General features: G+C 42.4%; 1 protein-coding gene across 1 annotated transcript; it reads right to left on the reverse strand.

The window, feature by feature from the left end:
- Positions 1-590: 590 nt before the first annotated feature.
- On the reverse strand, positions 591-19,504 carry LOC135505027 (eomesodermin-like). Its single transcript, XM_064924042.1, has 6 exons — positions 18,607-19,504; positions 8,415-8,569; positions 6,459-6,580; positions 6,152-6,310; positions 4,598-4,659; positions 591-4,234 (listed from the first exon to the last, which is right to left on the reverse strand). Exons 1-6 carry the CDS (start codon positions 19,152-19,154, stop codon positions 3,442-3,444), a joined length of 1,839 nt encoding a protein of 612 aa, XP_064780114.1. The 5' UTR covers positions 19,155-19,504; the 3' UTR covers positions 591-3,441.
- Positions 19,505-20,311: the final 807 nt, after the last annotated feature.

A 20,311-nucleotide genomic window follows, 5' to 3' on the forward strand; every position in this document is an offset into this window, starting at 1 on the left:
TTAATACTCCCGGAGCTCCAACTCATCACTCAATTTCCACACGTCTCTCTAAGTCATCTATGCATGATTTGTGGATCCTAAGTTAGGATTAAGCCCATTTATGAATTATTGTTGAATCTATTTATTTCAGTGGCATTGGTGTGTTCAAACATTCCTTTCTCCTACCTGAGTGTAGGACAATTTGACATAGGAATGTAACCTATAACAGTCTGTCATTTTAGGGTGCACATAAATTACTTTTTATAATGGAAGTGTTGTATTTTTGATTAGATTTTTAGTGAACAATAATAATGCTGTTACTTGTGATTTAACATTTTGCTCTTGAAAGGGGTTACCAAGGCAACTGGTTGCATAATGAGTCTGTTAATAAAGTATATTTTATGATTGAGTATAATTAAATTATAATCAAGCTAGACTTAATATCAACATGTCTAATATACAGTACAATGGTTATGTGGGTATTATTCTGTTTATAATCTTGAGGTTGTCTTTTTTTATTTTATTTTTTACATTGGTTTGAGATTCAATTTAAACAGTTGTGATTATGAAATGTTAATTCATGAATAAAACACAGTAAAAGACAATTAAAGCCACCTTTTAATAAATTAAACATGTTTTGTCCTTCACTGTTTTCTGCTAATCGAGTCTTTATTACATTAGAATTTAAAAATCTTAATTTAGTACAATATTTTGCATTTCTCTACTGCATTCCTGGATCATCAGAATGTTCATCCTTTACAGCCTCCTCGGACCTATTGAGTTAATCACTGATTTATACACCTTTACGATAATTTAAGGACCGGCCATTTCACAGACTGAAGGCAAGGTGCCCTACCTCGGAGACAAACAGTCCACATTAAACACAAATTAACATGTTTCACTATCCAACTGTTGGATGGAGAATTTGACCTTTCAAGTCTACCCCATCCTAATCCTCTTTGAGCATTTTAAGTCAAGGCGGGACGACATTTCCCATTCACAACTTAATTCTAATAAAAGGATGGCAATGAATCATGGGTTATAGATTGTTTATAGAAGATTTCTATTGGCAGGAGTTTTTGTTTATTGTAAGGAGATGTACACCAGGAGGCCGTCCTGAGGAGTCTACACCACATACAGACAGAATGATCTATATCTCTCAACTCACTAGCAGTCATGTTAATGCAGGTCACGGTGCCAGACAGCGTCACATACAAAATCATGTAGCACAAGATACAGAGTAAAACATTTCTGCACATTTTCCAAGCATTTGATCAAATCAATGTTTTTCATTTCATCTTTGCAATACTGAACACGTTATAAATAAAACGTTAATTCACATCTCATTTTAATTGCACTTAAATAACAACGAATTTTCCACCCCTTAACAAACAACTGTAATAATGAAGTCCCCCTTTTCATTCATTTAAACTGCTTAAGGGGTAAAAATAAACTTTTCAGGAAGAGACTCATGTCAGCAATACATTTCTATAGTGTCCAGCATAAGATCAACTCTACATAAGAAAACATCTATAGCTAGACTTTTTAAATTCCATTTGATTCCCTTTCCCCTTTTTGTAGTACATGAAGTCAGTCCAATGACCTTTACTGTGCTGTGGCATTATTGCATTATGATGGTGTCACAGCAAAAGTCACATTATACTAAGCTCTGTTTAGGGAAGGTGTCTTTCTGTTTGCGAACATATTTCATTTACAAGACTTCTGCAATACCACACATCTGATTGTCTTCTCCATCCTATTGCTCCAGTTTTATGTCAGAGAATCACTGATTTCTTCCGCCTTCCAATAGGAAAACCAGCTTCTCTGTTTGTTTGTAGAAAGGCAGTTTAGCCTGACACAAAATGGCAGAATTTCCCTTTGAAAGTTGGCATCTGTACAATTCATGAATGAATAATATAAAAACACTTTGAGGAGGTAAACAAAATGAACATCCAGTATATGTAAGTAGGATAAAAAATGTTGTTTTTTAAATATCATACATGAAGTATATTCAATCATAGCCAGTAGGGCTGACTGTAGATACACAGACCCATTGTCTTCTTTTAAACTCAAAAGTGGATTTGTTTTGGTCACCTTCCAGTGTGAGTGAGTGACTGTGTTTGTGAGTCATGTTTTCATGGCTGGCCTGTCACTTAATAAGTGACAGGCCATGTGTCTTCTGACTGTACTCTGTGTACGATATACCGTAATCATAAGTGCAATAAATAATGAGGCCTTGCCTTGATTATATTCCTGTCCTTTCTTATGGCCTCGCAATTGGAGCACACACACACCCAGCAATATGTGGTTTTAGACCACCAGTATCCCAGGGTCCTCTGAGTGAGAGGCTGCCTGTCACCCACAGAGTCACCCCCAGAGACTTCCTCTATGTAAGAACCATATATCCTGCTGGTAATGATTTCTGTTGTGTGTTGTCTGACTGGCTCACGTTTTAATTCATCGCCTTTGTAGTTGCCTCAGATTGTCTGTGAGATATGCTGACTTCCATTGTGTTGTGAGTCTTTGGATTGGCTGCTAAGGCTGTGTTGTTCTAAATGACAGACCTGATGTAGGTGACAGTAGGTCACAGGAAGACTGGCCCGTCAGCCTTGATGCTAATTAGCCTTGACCCTTCAGGTCATGTGCTCGCTAAGCTCCCCTCACCTCTAACACCTGACGCTGGCCTCTGCTCTCGCTTGCACACTCGCCATCAGCCTGCAGTTCTTCTCTGCTGTCACAAGGGGGAGTTCCAAACTCCTTAGACAGAGGATGAGACAGAAATGATTCCGTTTTGTTATTAGCATACAACCAGTCGTGTCTGCGTCTCAGTACATTGGGTCATGTGACCGCGAGCATATACTAAAAGTGGAGCTGGAGAATGGTGTGTGTGTGTGTGAGAGAGAGCGTGTGTCTGTGTGTGAGCATGTGTGTGTGAAAGAGAGTGTGTGTCTGTGTGTGAGTGTGATGGGGGAAGACTGGACAGTCCCTGCAGGGGTCTGTCAGCAGGTGTGCAGACGTCTTATTTTTGAATCCCCAAACGTTAAAAAGACTTAAGTCAAAGGTCTGTGTGTCTGTATGTTTCTAGGGCTGTGTCTGTGGACCCAATCATATTGCCTTTGCACTTTGGCCCTCGCACACATTAACAGTCATGTTCAAAGTGTTCCTGCCTGACCTTAGGAGGTCCTTGTCCTCAAACACGTACCCAAAACACAACCTTAGAGAAGTCTCCCTTTTGGGCTGTCGAGAGGTCCAGTCTGTCTGTATGTGTCAAAATGGTTGAGGTGCCATTTACCTGGCCCATCTGTGATGTTGGCGTTCTGTGACCAATGGAGCTTCAGTCCAGCGCCATTACATGACTTCATGGGACAGGCAGAGAGACACGGCCATGTGGGAGATACCAAAGCACAAAGAGGACAGGAGGGGGACACTGGGAGAGGGTATTTACGTGGTGGGGGGGCGGCTTCAGTGGGTATAAAAGCCGTAGTAGCCGGCATCACTACTGCAGTCCTTTTCACAGACCTCCACGCTGCGGGTGGGCGGCGAGTTCTCCGTGCTGGAAGCGTAGGGTGACACTCGTCGCTTCTTGCCCTCTGCCCCGCCCTCGAACAGGCCGGAGTCAGCCGAGTCCACAGATTTGACCGAGGGGGGTTCCAGCCAGAGGTCCTCTCCCCCCACCCCCGCCTCCTTGGGCTTGTCCTGCAGTGAAGGTGGGGGGCGGAGCGGCTCCAGGAGGGATGGGGGGTGGAGCCTGGGGTGACCTGGAGAGGTAGAGGACACAGGCCTGAACCAGCCTAGACTGGGGCCGACTTTACTGGAACAGGGATGGTTGAGGTACTGAGGGGAGGGCCGGCCGGTGCTCCAGGCTGCCGAGGAGGCTCCTGAGACGGATACGCTGGCCGTGGCGAACGGGCTGTCCTCGTAGTAGCTCAGCGTGTGGTGGGCCGACGTCTGCAGGGGGAAGGGCTTGTAGAAGCTGTTGCTGGAGAAGTCACCCTCATAGGAGTTGAAGTCCAGCCGGTTGGAGGTGACACTCTGCTGGGGGGAGCGGTACCAGCGGCTGTGGGGGCTGGCTGAGGGGTCTTTGGTCTGATGGCCCATGGCTGCCATGTGCTCCCGGCTGTAGAAGCGGTTCTGGGGCAGGGGGTTCATGTACTGGTCCATCAGGTACCCCTGGGTATAGCAGGTACCTGCCAAAAGCTGCTGGCCCTCGGTGGGAGAGGGGGTGACGCGGTCTGAGTCAGGTGGTGCGTACAGCCTAGGCAGGGGAACGGGGGAGGGGGCGCAACACAAGAAGACTTGTTACTTCCTGGCAAAACATGTGTCACATCAAATGTCTCTTAACCATCTAGCAGGTCTTTCACACCTCCTCATATCAACACATCTTTGTGAGATAGAAATACATTGGCCTATTAGGGTTAACAATTGTATATTTATTAGTTGGATATATCCAGTGTTGATATGGTAGGACTGAGTACGTGTGTGAGCACTGTGCCTCAGCGTCCGCTTGTACAGACATAGAGCTGGTTTAAAATGTCAAACGTTCTCATTCAAGACTACAGATGTTTTTGAGGGGTTTTGTTTTCTCTTTCTTCATTTGGTTATTTTCTGGCATACTCACGCGTCATAATTGTCCCGGAAACCTTTCGCAAAGGGGTTATGGTCTATTTTTAGCTGGGTGATCTGTGTAAGAAATAGCAGGAGACAGGATGGGAGAGGGGGCAAGGATAGGATAGACAGATCGTTGAGGAGAGAGAGTGTGAGAGCTTAGACGCATAGGAAAAAGAGAGGGGGAGAGAGAGTGGGAGAGAGAGTGGGAGAGAGAGGGGGAGAGAGAGTGGGAGAGAGAGAAAGAGAGATCACTGACTGCATGAAATTACTAACGAGGGTTACACACAGTTTATTTTCTTATCGTGGGAAAGTCTTGAGTACACTTCTATTCCTAATTACGTTATAAACGTCTATGGCAGTGGTCACCAATCTTTTCTGAGTCAAGATCACTTTCTGAGTCAAAATGCATGCCGAGATCTACCACTTTTGTTAACATGACTTAAAAAAGCCTATGCAACATTAACCAATTAAAGACAGTACTGTACCAGTGAGGTATGTGCAGTAAGCAATAGGCCCAATACATTATCCCCGCATACTGGCTTTGCTTGAATTGACCTGCCAATGAATTGTTGTTCGGGACATTTAAAAAAATATATATTTCAAAATTTGAGGTAGGCTATATGATCACACCGGTAATAGATCCATTGTTGTATTACTTGCGAGGCACAGCTGAGTGAGCATACATTTAAATCATTTGCTTTTTATTTTACTGGGCTGATGGTGCCTGCATCTGATGGTCAGTCTCAGAGGAGGGAGAGAGCAGCATCTCTCAACATCCCTCCGCTCTCCCTTTCCTCCACTGACACTGACCAAAAAGGGACACCGTCTTCCAGCTGATGGCGAAATTCGAGTCGCATCGGATTGCTTCTGCCTCATGCACAAATTCAGGTTGTTACTCCTATGAACAGAGAAATGTTCCTTGATTTAAAAAAAGACCCAAGCTGCTATAGATACACTTTCCTACTCATTCATTACTGCTGCACTGCTTGTTGTAGAGCTGAGTGGAAATAGGAAGAGCACACATTTTATGGGTGAATAAAGTGTTGAATACAAAGTGTTGACAGTGCTGAGTAAGAACTTAAACATGAACTCACTCATATAAACAGCAGCTCTTTGCTGTATTCGTTGACAGTCTCTCTCTAGTCATGGTTTTTAAACGTTTTGAAATCTCACAGTATCAATTTTTCCATAGCTTTCTTTTATGCCTGCTACGTTACTGCGGACTCGGTCATCTGAGCAATCTGATTGGCCAGCGGAGGCATAGTGCACTTGATTTCCTCTCCAGGCCCACCGGGAAGGCAGAGTTTGTACCTTCAGACACATAAAATGGCAACAGTTTGCCTACCCGGGCACAGCGCAGCTGAATTGACTGCACCTGCCACCAACAACCCGATAATAATAAATAAAAAAATAGGAACACAAGGCCTTATCGTTGTTTTTTTTACAGAAATGTTTGGCGATCGACTAGAAATGCCTTGGAGACCGGTTGGTGACCCCTGGTCTATGGTATGCTAAGGAAAAGGGCTAGTCAAATGAGCTGTTGAGGTCCGGCGAGGTGACTCACGTCTGCGTTCTGATAGGCTGTGACGGCGATGAATTGGGTCTCTGGGAAGACGAAGGTCTGGGCCTTGGCGGTGAGGAAGAGGTCCTCAGAACCATCCTCCTTCACTTCGACGATGTGCAACCGTGGCTGGTACTTATGAAGTGACTGCAGAACGATCATCTAAGAGGGAAAAAGCACCGGAGAGTTAGTCCTAGAAGGGCATTAGCGACCATGAAAAAAAAGATGAAAAGTACCACCAATGGAAAATCTTATTTGGATTTGATGACATCTTTAAATGAGTTTCTGAGGCATATCTGCCCCACGTTACCTGGCCCACGTTGTTGGCACTGCCCTTGTTGTTGGTGAGCTTGAGCTTGCCAAACGATACCTCCTGCCTCATCCAGTGAGCCCCTGTGTTGGGAGAGTCTGGGTGCATATACATCCTGTTCCCTTTTGGAAAGAATTAGAAACAACGTCAATGAAGCTTTCCTGAAGCCCTTTACAAGTCTACATAGGCCTACATTAACCTCTTGATGCTCTGGGGGCGCTATTTCATTTTTGGATGAAAAACGTTCCCGTTTTAAACAAGATATTTTGTCACAAAAAGATGCTCGACTATGAATATAATTGATAGCTTTCGAAAGAAAACACTCCGAAGTGTCCAGAACTACCAAGATATTTTCTGTGCGTGCCCTAGAACGTGAGCTTCAGGCAAAACCAAGATGAGACGGCATCCAGGAAATGAGCAGGATTTTTGAGGCTCTGTTTTCCATTGTCTCCTTATATGGCTGTGAATGCGAGAGGAGTAAGTCTGCCCTTTCTGTCGTTTCCCCAAGGTGTCTGCAGCATTGTGACGTATTTGTAGGCAGATCATTGGAAGATTGACCATAAGAGACCACATTTACCAGGTGTCCGCCCGGTGTCCTGCGCCGAAATTGGTGCGCAAAAGTCAGCTGCAAGTATTTTTCCATGGAATTTAGAGAAGAATGCAGGCTTCCACGAACGATATATCAATGAAGAGATATGTGAAAAAACACCTTGAGGATTGATTCCAAACAACGTTTGCCATGTTTCGGTCGATATTATGGAGTTAATTCGGAAAAAGTTTGACGTTGTAGGTGACTGAACTTTCGGTTCGTTTCGGTAGCCAAATGTGATGTACAAAACGGAGCGATTTCTCCTACACACAGACGCTTTCAGGAAAAACTGCGCATTTGGTATGTAACTGAGAGTCTCCTCATTGAAAACATCCGAAGCTCTTCAAAGGTAAATGATTTTATTTATTTGGTTATCTGGTTTTTGTGAAAATGTTGCGTGCTAAATGCTACTCAAAATGCTAAGCTAGCTTAGCATACTCTTACACAAATTAGTCAATTGCTATGGTTCAAAAGCATATTTTGAAAATCTGAGATGACAGTGTTGTTAAGAAAAGGCTAAGCTTGAGAGCAGGCGCATTATTTTCATTTTATTTGCGATTTTCAGAAATCGTTTACGTTGCGTTATGCTAATGAGCCTGAGGCTTTAGTCACGATCCCGGATCCGGGATGGGGCGATTCAAGAGGTTAATGCTTCACAAATCGTTTACAAGCAAATGCCATACTAAACAATCAGAGCTCCATTTAACATTAGCAAAACGACCTACTAGCATGTTACTAAAGAATCATAGCTACCACAACAATGTTACCACGGCTACCACTGCACTGTAATTAGTCAGGAGCCACACAGCCACAATCCATGTTAGTGTATGACACAGGTTGACCTATTTCAATGACTGCAGTGCTGTACGGCGGGTTGAAATTGTCATCGTTCACAAAACAATGTAGCTGCCTTAGGTTGCGTCTTTTGGTGATTTCACTCACACTGGGTAAATTGAAACGAATGGGGTAGAGTGAGAGGGATGATTAGCCACTGAGGAAAAGACTGAATCCGTGTTCCATTCAATCGATAAGCATGGTTATAAATGCTAAGGTCACGTTGATGCTCAAACTCTCAATGCTACTCTGGAGGGATCCTTTGGTTTCACTAATTGTACCATTGTATGTCATTGATTGGAGCAGTATGGATGACAGAGAGTGTGGTGTGGCAATATATATTTATGATATTTTAACATTTAAGTCATGTAGCAGATGCTCTTATCCAAAGCGACTTACAATAGCAATTTGGGTTAAGTGCCTTGCTCAAGGGCAGATTTTTCACCTCGTCTGTTCAGGGATTAGAACCAGCGACCTTTCGGGTTACTGGTCCAACGTTGGCCGAAACGTTCTCAACCGCTAGGTAATCATACCTGGCATGTTACCCTCTGCTTTGCCACACTGGACCCACTTGCCTCCCTGGTACCTCCAGTGGTGCTGGTCGGATAGGACCACGTCCACATACACATTGTATTGGGCTGACGGGTCCAGAACGCTGATGTTGAAACTCAGGAAGGGGAACATCCTCCTAGAGTAGAAGAGAGGAAAAAAGGTCATCAGAAGATGAGAGAAGAAGTAGATAAATATAGTTGATTAAAATACACTGAGACTGTAGCGTTTTCTTATAGAGCCAGATTGAATTTAAGTACACAAAAATTCTGCAGTATTGTTCTTTATAAAAGCCATATAATGAGTGGTGTTATTGCTTTACTACCATTATTCCAATGTGGATATATACACACAATTGAAGTAAAAATATATGAATGCAATTAACATTTCCTGACTTGACAGCTTTACAACACTACCATCACAATGTCAAAATCTACTTTTAGCTCCATATTGTACTGTAGTCGGAAGCAATCCTAAGGCATCTTTGTCAGAAACAACAGCGAGCAAGATAAAGAGGGGACTTCTGGGTGTAGTGTGCGTTTTTTTTTGGGGGGGGTGCGGTTAGAGGGCTGAGGGGCAGAGTGGGGTGGGGGGTGGGGTATGAGTGTAGTGGAGGTAAAAATTTAATATGACCATTAATAAAAGATGGACCAGAAAGCAGCGTCTGATTGCTGCAGCTTTACTTTGGTGAACAGATTTTGAGCACCGGGGCCGTGAAGTTAAAGGGGAGGTCAGCCTGTCCCCAGGCAATAAAGTAGGGGAATGCTGGCTAAAGTTTGGCCAAACACACACACACACATACATATTGTACAGTACACACACACACACACACACACACACACACACACACACACACACACACACACACACACACACACACACACACACACACACACACACACACACACACACACACACACACACACACACACACACACACACACACACACACACACACACACACACACACACACACACACACACCACACACACACGCACACACACACACACACACACACACACACACACACGCACACACACACACACACACACACACACACACACACACACACACACACACACACACACACACACACACACACACACACACACACACACACACACACACACACACACACACACACACACACACACACACACACACACACACACACACACACACACACACACACACACACACACACACACACACACACACACACACACACACACACACACACACACACACACACACACACACACACACACACACACACACACACACACACACACACACACACACACACACACACACACACACACACACACACACACACACACACACACACACACATACATATTGTACAGTACACACACACACACACACACACACACACACACACACACACACACACACACACACACACACACACACACACACACACACACACACACACACACACACACACACACACACACACACACACACACACACACACACACACACACACACATACATACATATTGTACAGTACACACACACACACACACACACACACACACACACACACACACACACACACACACACACACACACACACACACACACACACACACACACACACACACACACACACCACACACACACACACACACACACACACACACACACACACACACACACACACACACACACACACACACACACACACACACACATACATATTGTACAGTACACACACACACACACACACGCGCGCGTGTATGGGAGCACGTACACAACACAACCACAGGATTGCTTTCTGCTGGAGTGGATTCTCCCGAATACATTACATAACCCCTTGCCCTCAGGCGCACTGCCATATATACTATATATACACCTATCAGTTTACACTGGGTTGTATATGCCTTCATTATGATACTGCAGGTTGCTGCTGTATGTGGCGTTAAATCCTCGTGGCGCGCTTGACATTTGGTCCGTTGTTTTTACACTCAGTAGTACCTGAGGCTACAGCGCTGCCAATACAATACATTCGTTGAGATAGTGTGCTTCAGTGACGGATAGATACTTGATCAGATAAGGCTTTGACCATTCATTTGCAGTGGTTCTAAGTTCTAGAAGCTGTGCTAAAAAGACACTTCCTTTACAGATACTCTCATCGCCACCAACCAGCCAACTCGAGAAATGACTATTATTATCCATTGCAGTCCATTTGGAGACAGGTTTTAAAATGTAGCATGAGCTAGAAACAGCATAGAGCAATGCAACCTGACAACCTGCTCAGTGTGTCAATGTGTTTGTACTGTGTCCCTATCCAAATAATATAAACTATGGCGAGAAAAATAATGCAACAAAATTAATAATTAATACTGCAGGCGCTGACTTTTCAGAGGGTGAAATGTTGGTCTCTTCAAGCCATGGTAAAGTATTTAGTCCTATAATACTATAGCAGAGATTGAGGGAGAGAGATGCTCTGCCTCTTTACATTGACAGTCCCGTCTGCCTCGGTATGATAGAAGGGGCATGGGCTTTTCCACTTGGTGTGAGCCTATAAATTCAGCTCATTTAAATTCAGTCTATTCAACCCTCAAGCTGTTTCAGCATTAAGCAGTGTAAAACAAGTGAGGTGTATAAAGAGATATTTGTTTTTGGGGGAAATTGTGTATGTGTGTGTATGTGTGTGTGTGTGTGTGTGTGTGTGTGTGTGTGTGTGTGTGTGTGTGTGTGTGTGTGTGTGTGTGTGTGTGTGTGTGTGTGTGTGTGGACAGAGGGCATTCACTCTGGAGGGTAACTCCTACACCACTGGGGGGGGGGAGTGTATGTATGTGCGTGTGTGTATATGTGCGTGTGTGTGTATTGGTGTGTATTGTGTGTATCTCACAGATTTCAGTGCCACAGTCATTTAGTCAAGTCAACCTGTAATCTGCTGATACAAAACAGAGTTTCCTCTTCAATGACCACGTTTCCATCCACAGTTTTTTTGCGAGACAAGTCATCCCGTACACAAATAAATCCCGACAGCTCTGATTATTTTTTTTTAAAGCCAACAGATCATTTTTAGGTTCGACATGGTTATTGGAGAAATGCCGGAGGAAACGCCTTTAAGAGCAAATATTGATATAACAACCATCAAATCGAAGTAAACTTGGAGTCACGTGATGATGTGTGGTGTGGTCCTCCCACTACAACTCGGGGAAACAATGCAGTTTACAGATGAAATACATGATAATTAACTTCACACAGGGTGGTGAAAGTGCACAGTGATCTTGATGCTCCTTTCCAATAAATATTGAGTCTCGCTCTTATCCATAACAATCTCATCATGTAGACTAGACTACCCGCACAGCATACCCACACTGTACCTGCGAGCTGTTAGTAGGCATATTTGCTATTTAACGCAACAGTTTGTGTAGAGATGAAAATGCAATCGAAACACATTGAACATTCTATTTTTATTCGGTCCATGAAAACTTAAGTGAAAATGTCAATTTTGTGTACACTACGTCATCACGTACTGGTTTTCATCTGTGACAAGTCAGTTTGGTGGAAACCACTGGTGGGAAAATGAGCATATTTTATTTATGCGGATCTGAGAATATTCACATGAAAATCTGCTGCCAATTGGATGAAAACCTAGCAATTGTTATAGAATACATTTTGTTTGCATTTGTTCTGCATGCTTCTGTGACAAGATGGAAGCGGTTGGCATATACTGTGTCTGTAGGAGATAATGTGCTAACTGATTTCATTGACAAAACTCACAAGACCTTACACACATCATATACCCTTTGTACAAAATCTAATTAGGTGATGCCATATTTTCCTTCCACAGTAAACCCCTACACGGTTGGAAGTATTGTGGCAGCTCCTTAGCTGCTAACGAATAACAGGTGATAGGTTTCTCCATCCAGGTCTGTGTTTAAAGGTCCAGTGGAGTCAAAATTCATTTTTTTCTGTGTTTTGTATTATATTGTACAACAGCTGATGAAACTAACATTGTAAAAGTGTGAACATGTTTTATCAGTATTATTTCCTGATAGTTGCTGGTTGAAAATACAACCTATACAGGTCCTTCTAATCAGCAGATTTGCATGGGCGGGAGTTTCGGCTTTCGCGTCAATTGATTTATAGAGAGATTTGCAATCCTCTCTGCCAATGACAGCTAATTTTCTGTTGTCCCCTCCCCCACTCAGACCACTCTCAGACAGTCCTAGCTAAATTCATACTTTAGAAATAGTTGTTTTCTTAATGGAAATCTATTACAGTAAGGTGCTTAATTGTTACCCAGAAATGATTTGATATTGAAAAAAAAACCAGCTGCATTGGGCATTTAATATAAGTGAAAACAGAAACTGGCGGCAGGCTGTTTGAGTCATGAGCAGAACCCCACTAACCCTGCGCCATGAGATTAACAGAAAACAAGAACACTGAAAGTTGACATTTTCTGTCACTTGTATTATCAGACTTATTTAAAGTGAGGCCTTTTATCAGAAATCAGAACTTGTCGAGGGGAAACCAACGACGGAGCCTCAGACATGTGGAGGAGGTTTCGGGGTTTTCGTTATTGAGAGTGCAGGCTGAGGTCTGGAAACTTCCCTGGCAGAAGTTGAAGGGCAGAGAGGCTGACTGAGATGGGACAACGACAGAATGGCCTAGCCATGCCATGATTCAATGTCCAGTGACTCCTGCACTAGTGTCTAGGACTGTAGGCGAAACCTGTCTGGTATGACAGGGCCTGTGGTGGTAAAGGCAGTGTCCATTCTGAGTAAATCCTCGTATTTACGTCATATGTAGTCATAGCTGTACCTGTAGTACTTGCCAGACTGCCACTCATTTAAAATGTGGGTGAGGTTAACAAGCAAAATGTCAATGACAAAAAATGGGATTGTCGTTGAAATGGGGTAGAGAGAAAGAGAGAGCAACACAGTCAAGGAAAAACGGGGTAGAGGGAAAGAGAGAGAAAGAAGGAGAGAGAAAAAGGAGGGTTTGTCCTGGGGATGTGAAGCAGAAGCTGGATATTCACCGGGGAGAAGACTTTGATGCTTGAGCGCACCCACTGATTCAACAGGACAGGAGTTCAGGTCCAGTTTGTGTCACCACACAAGTACACTTGATCAACTCTGATGAAAACATGCCAGTCTACAGCTGCTGCTGGACACAAGCAGAGTTTCACACTATTTATAGGCATCTATTCTCTGTCCACTGTATCAATGTGCAGTATAGATAACCTCTCTGTACATAGAAAACAGTACAGGTGCAACGATTGGAATATACAGTCAGATTATGTTATTTGATACACATTGAAGACGTGATTGATGATACAGGACACTGTTGGCATTGGATTAATCGGTAAAGCAGTAGACTTCAAATATTGGCTGCACAGTAATTAAAATACACTGAATATATGCAAACATATTATTGCTGCAACCATGAACCTCAAATCAAACCCACTGGGACAAAAACTGGTTGAATCAACGTTGTTGCCACGTCATTTCAACCGTAAATATCTATGTGATGATGTTGAATCAACGTGGAGAACTAATTGGATTTGCAAAAAGTCATCAACATAAGGGCATTTTGTCTTTCCCCCCCCACTTTTAACCTAAATACAATGACATGGTGATTTGTTTGGTTGATTTCACGTTGAATTCACGTGAGTTGACAACTCAACCAAATGTAAATTAAAAACTAATTGTTGAACTGACGTGTGTGCCGAGAGAGACGGTTTTTATGAGTGGACACCACCATGCTGTACATGTTCCGTATTCTCCACATCCGTGAAGAACCTAAACATCAGAGCATACAGGAAGTACTTGGGTGAGTTCTTTCTGAAGAGTCTGCATTAGACGTTTCTGCAAGACATTGCATCCTCTATCTATGCACTCACCAACAGCTGTACAGGATGTGACAAGTCATTTAAAAATCCTAAGACACTAAAACCTTGAAATAGTCCTACTTCTGCTTCACGAGAGAGAGAGCGAGAGGGGGGAGAGAGAGAGAGGGGGGGGGGCGTTTATCCTTTGCCAAGATAATACATCCATATCAAGAAGCTGATTAAACAGCATGAGCATTACACAGATACACTTTGTGCTGGGGACAATAAAAGACCAATCTGAAATGTGCAGTTTGTCACACAATGCCACAAAACACAACTTTTTTGAGGGAGTGTGCAATTGGCATGCTGACTGCAGAAATTTCCAACAGAGCTGTTGCCAGAGAATGTAATGCTAATTTCTCTACCAAGAGCCGCCTCCAACATCATTTTAGAGAATTTGGCAGTACGGGGTGCTGAGGAGTATTTGTAATAAAGCCCTTTTGTCCAGAAAAACAAATTCTGATTGGCTGGGCCTGGCTCCCCAGTGGGTGTCCTGGCTCCTAAGGGGTGGGCCTACCCAAGGCTGTGCCCCTGCCCAGTCATGTGAAATCCATAGATAAGGGCCTAATGAATTTATTTAAATTGACTGATTTCCTTCTATGAACTGTAACCCAGTAAAATCTTTGAAATTGTTGCATGTTGCATTTTTATTTTTGTTTAGTAGATGCATTAATTACCCAGACACAGACTAGGTTGCACTTGATGTTTACAACCACTAATTGCTATCTCTACAAATGCTAATGTGCATTTTTATTCAATGCCAGTTTTCAGGAACACCTCTTGACAGCTACAGTAAATAAAACAGCCCTCTGACACTTTCCGCTACACATTCTTCTACAGTTTCAAAAGCCAACTCCATGTACTGGAGCTGTAAAAATGATAATACAAACAATGGATTTATATAACACTTTTATAGGACCAAAGATGCTTAAAACCAATCAACAAACAAACTCTACTTCATCCTTCACCCTCATACTCTACTTCAGACATGTTCATTATTAGTTTCTAGATAGTTTATACATGGGTAATAAACAGTTATAACACAATGGTTAAATTGAATTGTGATTGATTGATCCTAAATATATATATATTTTTAAATGTTGAAATGTTTTTTGTAACATATTAAGTGAGAAATATATCCTTGATGTGTTTCTCACAACATTAACAAGATTCAATGAACCAGAAACAGACTCTGAGCAGGTAACCATGATTCCTGCGTCTCAAGTTAGCTCAAATCTCTTCCTCTGAAGGAGGCTGTCTACACTGTAAGAACGCACTGAAGCATATCTCCTTCTAAGAATAAATAATGCTAAAGATCAATAACAGTTCGAAACAGAATCGAATTAGAGAACATTAAAGATATAAACAAAGTAAAAATCCAGAAGGCACACAACAACATAATGATTGTCTTTTTCTTTACAAGATGCCTTCTTTAACAAGAGATGTTTCTGAAACGTTAACAATGGCTGAACGCAGTTGTCGCTAAAAAAAAAATGCATGTCCTGGTCAAATTCGAATCACGTATAACCATCATCTGACATCTTCTCCTTAGTTATGTTGCTGTGAGCAATCTTAGTGCACGGCAGACCACTATCAAAATATACAAACCTCTCATCAACAGATAAGGTTTCATTGAGGTTACTATTGCCACTGCCATGAGTCAAACAGAGATTCAGTGGTGGAGGAGATGGATGAGCCAAGCCAATGTTAAACGAATTGGTCTTGTCTTAGAGGAAAACTTGAAAAGAACAGGAGAACTAGGGCCCCTGGCACAGGCATTGCTGCACATTTCAAAGGCCAGACTTGTTCTTCTGAGGGAATGGGATCCTCACTCGCTGTACTCTTACTGTATCCGAGAAGAGGTGAGGGTGAAGAAGGAAAAAAACACACCTTGGCTTCCAAGCTAAACATCAAAGGTGCCTTGCACCACTGTTCTGTGTATGGCCATCTGAAGCCTGGCTGGTGCTCGGTCCGCATATTCACCCCCCACCTCTCTCTCTCTCTCTCCCTCTCTCTCCCCCTCTCTCTCTCTCTCTGTCTCTCTCTCTCTCTCCCCCCTCCCTCTCTCTCTTTCTCTCTCTCTCTCTGTCTCTCTGTCTCTCTCTCTCAGCTTTACAGAAGTTCCATTGGAACAGATGAGCATCCCGTACCCCAAGAGCTCGAAGACTTTTCTTTCACTATAAGTGGAAAAATCCATCATGAGAAGAGTTTTTGTTTATAACATGCAGTATTTCAATTCAATATGCATATAAATATTACTATTGTGTGTGCTATGTTGGCGAGTGCCTCTTTGAATGTGTGTGTGTGTGTGTGTGTGTGTGTGTGTGTGTGTGTGTGTGGGGGGGGGGACATTATGTGTATTTTAAGAGATGTATTAATTACTTTAATTACATGAGCTGGGATGACCATGACCAGACTGTCATTTTCCACAGGGTTATCTGCCAGAAGATGTTATGTCAAAAACTGACACACACACACACACACACACACAACACACACACACACACACACACACACACACACACACACACACACACACACACACACACACACACACACACACACACACACACACACACACACACACACACACACAGCCTGCCCACAAATAATTCATTTGGCCCTAAATGAATTTTTGATACATGGCCATACATTTCCAAAGTCCCAGGGGACAGTGCAAGAATACAGCAAGGATTAAAATGCGCCAGTGTCCAGGACTTCTTGAAGTCGCGAACAAGACCGTCACACAAAAATTCACAAATGCATACATAAGATGCGCAGCTGTAGTCCTAAAGCCAGGTCTTAGAATTCGCTTATACTTGAAGAACTCTCTGCATCAGAACTTTCTCGGTACAATGTAATGGACAGACTGGAAAGAAGTGGAATTTTTGACTCTCATAGATGTTCATTTCATTTTTAAGAAAGAGCGAGAGATGACACAGTGACACAGTTTAGCCTATAAAGGGTGAACATAAGTAACTGGACACATTCTGGGTATACAACATGTGAATATGAAAAGTAGCCTATGAAAATACTGTACATGTTATTTAAAAACAAATAGTAGACTTTTCATTGATCAATACTGTTTTGTGCACGCTGTTGTGATTGATGTACATATATTTTAGAATAATCACATTTTTATGACAAACACAGGTAGACTAATAACACATTTATGACACAATTGTTTGTATCTTAAAAATATTAATCCAAATGATGTATTTACATAATTTTAAAAGCGCCATGTTGGTAGTAAATACAGTGGTAACTGGAAGGGCACGCATGTAATTCATTTAAAATACCAATGTCATATTATATGACAGCGCACTTGGTCTTTTGACAGATCAGAATCACGAGAAACTGATGGCCTGAAACCTTATGTCAGATGGATGTGTCGCATATTAGTAAATTAATCATCATCGACATGACTGGATCTTAATGCTCGGTGACCTATGCGACAGTGCCTCCAGCAATGTCTTTCCCTTGTGTTCGTTGCTGGGTGGGTTGGGAGCCAGTGGCTTATGCCACCGTCGTGATACCCTCTGCATGCACTTCAGGGGGTCAGGCTGAAGTGTCATAATGTTTTCCAGCAAACAATATTTCTCTGATATTGTGGTTAGTATTTATGCACGTCATCATAACACATTGGACTCAAACCGACGCATGAGAACTTGGATTGCTTGGCCTATTATTTTCATGATTAGTTACACAAGTGAAATCAATTACGATATAACGGTAAAATAAAATGTAAATACGCAAAGGAAAACTAGAAAAATATGAGGTGAGAAGCTCTTAATGCTGGAGTTAGTTTATTTGAAGTTTAGCCTAAATATCATGCAGTTTTCATTTTAGGAATATTGCTCTATAGATTTTCAGCGAGTTTAACACTCATTTCATATCTAATACATATTTTTGGAGCACTTCGTTAGTCTGTGTAGCGTATCGATACACTCAAGCCCTGTCTGGATTAATTCGTATTGGCCTAATTAATTTGCGCGTGACAGACTCGGCATTGGCAGTTTGGCACAAATTGAAACTTCATAATAAGGCCATCATAAGCAAATACATTGTTTAGGAATGATTTCGAGGATAACAAGAGCAAGGCAGTAAAGGAACTTTCCCCTCACCAATGATTTGCCCACGAGCGCTCATACCTGTCCTTGGCACCTGTCAACAACGTTCAGCGCTCGCCTACATACCTATGGTACAAATCGTGCTACTTTGTCATTTTTTGGCTAAATAAGATGTAGGCTTATAAATAGGCAATAAGTTTCCCTCTGACGGAATTTGAATTTCTACTCACCGCCCCTGTTTCGTTATGATCATTTCGGTTTGGTATTTGTGGAACTTCGCCCACAGAGGATAGTTGTTGAGGAGAGCCTGCGTCTTTCCGCACACCTGTAGCCCAGGTAATGGGTAGAGTGGCGCGCGATAGTACCCATGTTGAACGGGCGCGGGATAACTCTCCGCAGAGGCAGGGTAAACTTCTTTGCTAGTTGTCGAGAAACCTTCGCTTCCCGTTGGTAAATAAGTCTGTCCCATTCCGTTTCTAGTCGGCGACCTGACACTGCTGAAGTGGCAGCTATTGTGGGGAGTTGGTGAGTAAAACCTCCCGGGTTGCGCTCCGAATCCGGCTACAGTTTGGTCTGCGTGGTACGGCAGTGCCGATCCGTCCTGTCCGTTTTGAATTGAGTCTTGGTAATATAATCTGGTGTCCTGAATTCCCATTTTAAAATCCACGGAATTCTTGCTGCGTTGAAGGTGATTGTTGAAATCGGTGTCTTTTCCGAAAGTTTGCGTATCAGTCCCATTCAACATACTGAGGTAAAGATTGCCACCTATGCCGCCCATTTGCAGCCCCAGTCTCAGTGTATGTGCAATGTCATAGGTTCACGGTGCCCCCGTTTCACGTCCAGTGAATTGAAAGCGCGTTTACGGATTTTGAGATAAATGCACAAACTGAAACATTTCGTCCACCTACCGATGTTTTTTTCTCTCACTCGAGCTAAGTACAATTGACTAAAGTTCCTATACCAATAAGTCTACCTTACATTTAAATATTCCAACAAATTGGCAATCATTTAAAATAGCCTACTATTTCTAAAAAATAAACTGTCTAATTATTTTATATTTGGTCTTCGATTGTCTTGTCTTCTTTTAACAAGAGTCCCTACCAGTATCTCCAACACATGCCCAGGTTCATAAACTATGATATATACATTTAGCGACTGGTAATTGGTTGGAGGTGGGTTTAATGTCGAAGCTAGACGTGATAGGTTTCCATTTCGCAAGAACCCTCCCTGTTCCCGGAGGACTTGCTCATGCGCATATTCTAACTAGGCAGACAAGAAGATAAACATTTTGAACATTTTCTGAAATGGTTATGAGTGCAACAGTTTCTCACATTACTTCTGGTCGTGAACACATTTTAGGAAATATAAATAATAACGTGCATGAATCGGTTACTGGAATTGCATGTTATGAAAATATATTCATTATTTTATTTCAGTGGCAGGTATATGAAAGTAGGCAATGAAAATACTATATTCAAAATGATAATGATAATAACAACATTAACAATATTATTATGATTACTTAGTAGTAAACTACTACAATGCTACTATAGGCCTAATATTCTAACGATAAAGTATAGCCTACTTGGAATACAGCATACGGAGAAATTAGACAGATAATAAACATATATACAATGTAGAAAATATTAAGAACACCTTCCTAATATTGAGTTGCAGCCCCCCCTCCTTTTTTTGCCCTCGGAACATCCTCAATTCGTGGGGGCATGTGAAAGCATTCCACAAGGATGCTGGCTCATGTTGACTCCATTGCTTCTCACGGTTGTGTCAAGTTGGCTAGATGAACTTGGTGGACCATTCTCGATACACACAGGAAACTGTTTAGCGTGAAAAAAACCCAGCAGAGTTTGCTTTAAGTGCATTTAAGTGACATCAATAAGGGATCATAGCTTTCACATGGATTCACCTGGTCAGTCT

Source organism: Oncorhynchus masou, chromosome 18, assembly GCF_036934945.1.
Source record: "Oncorhynchus masou masou isolate Uvic2021 chromosome 18, UVic_Omas_1.1, whole genome shotgun sequence".
Taxonomy (NCBI): domain Eukaryota; kingdom Metazoa; phylum Chordata; class Actinopteri; order Salmoniformes; family Salmonidae; genus Oncorhynchus; species Oncorhynchus masou.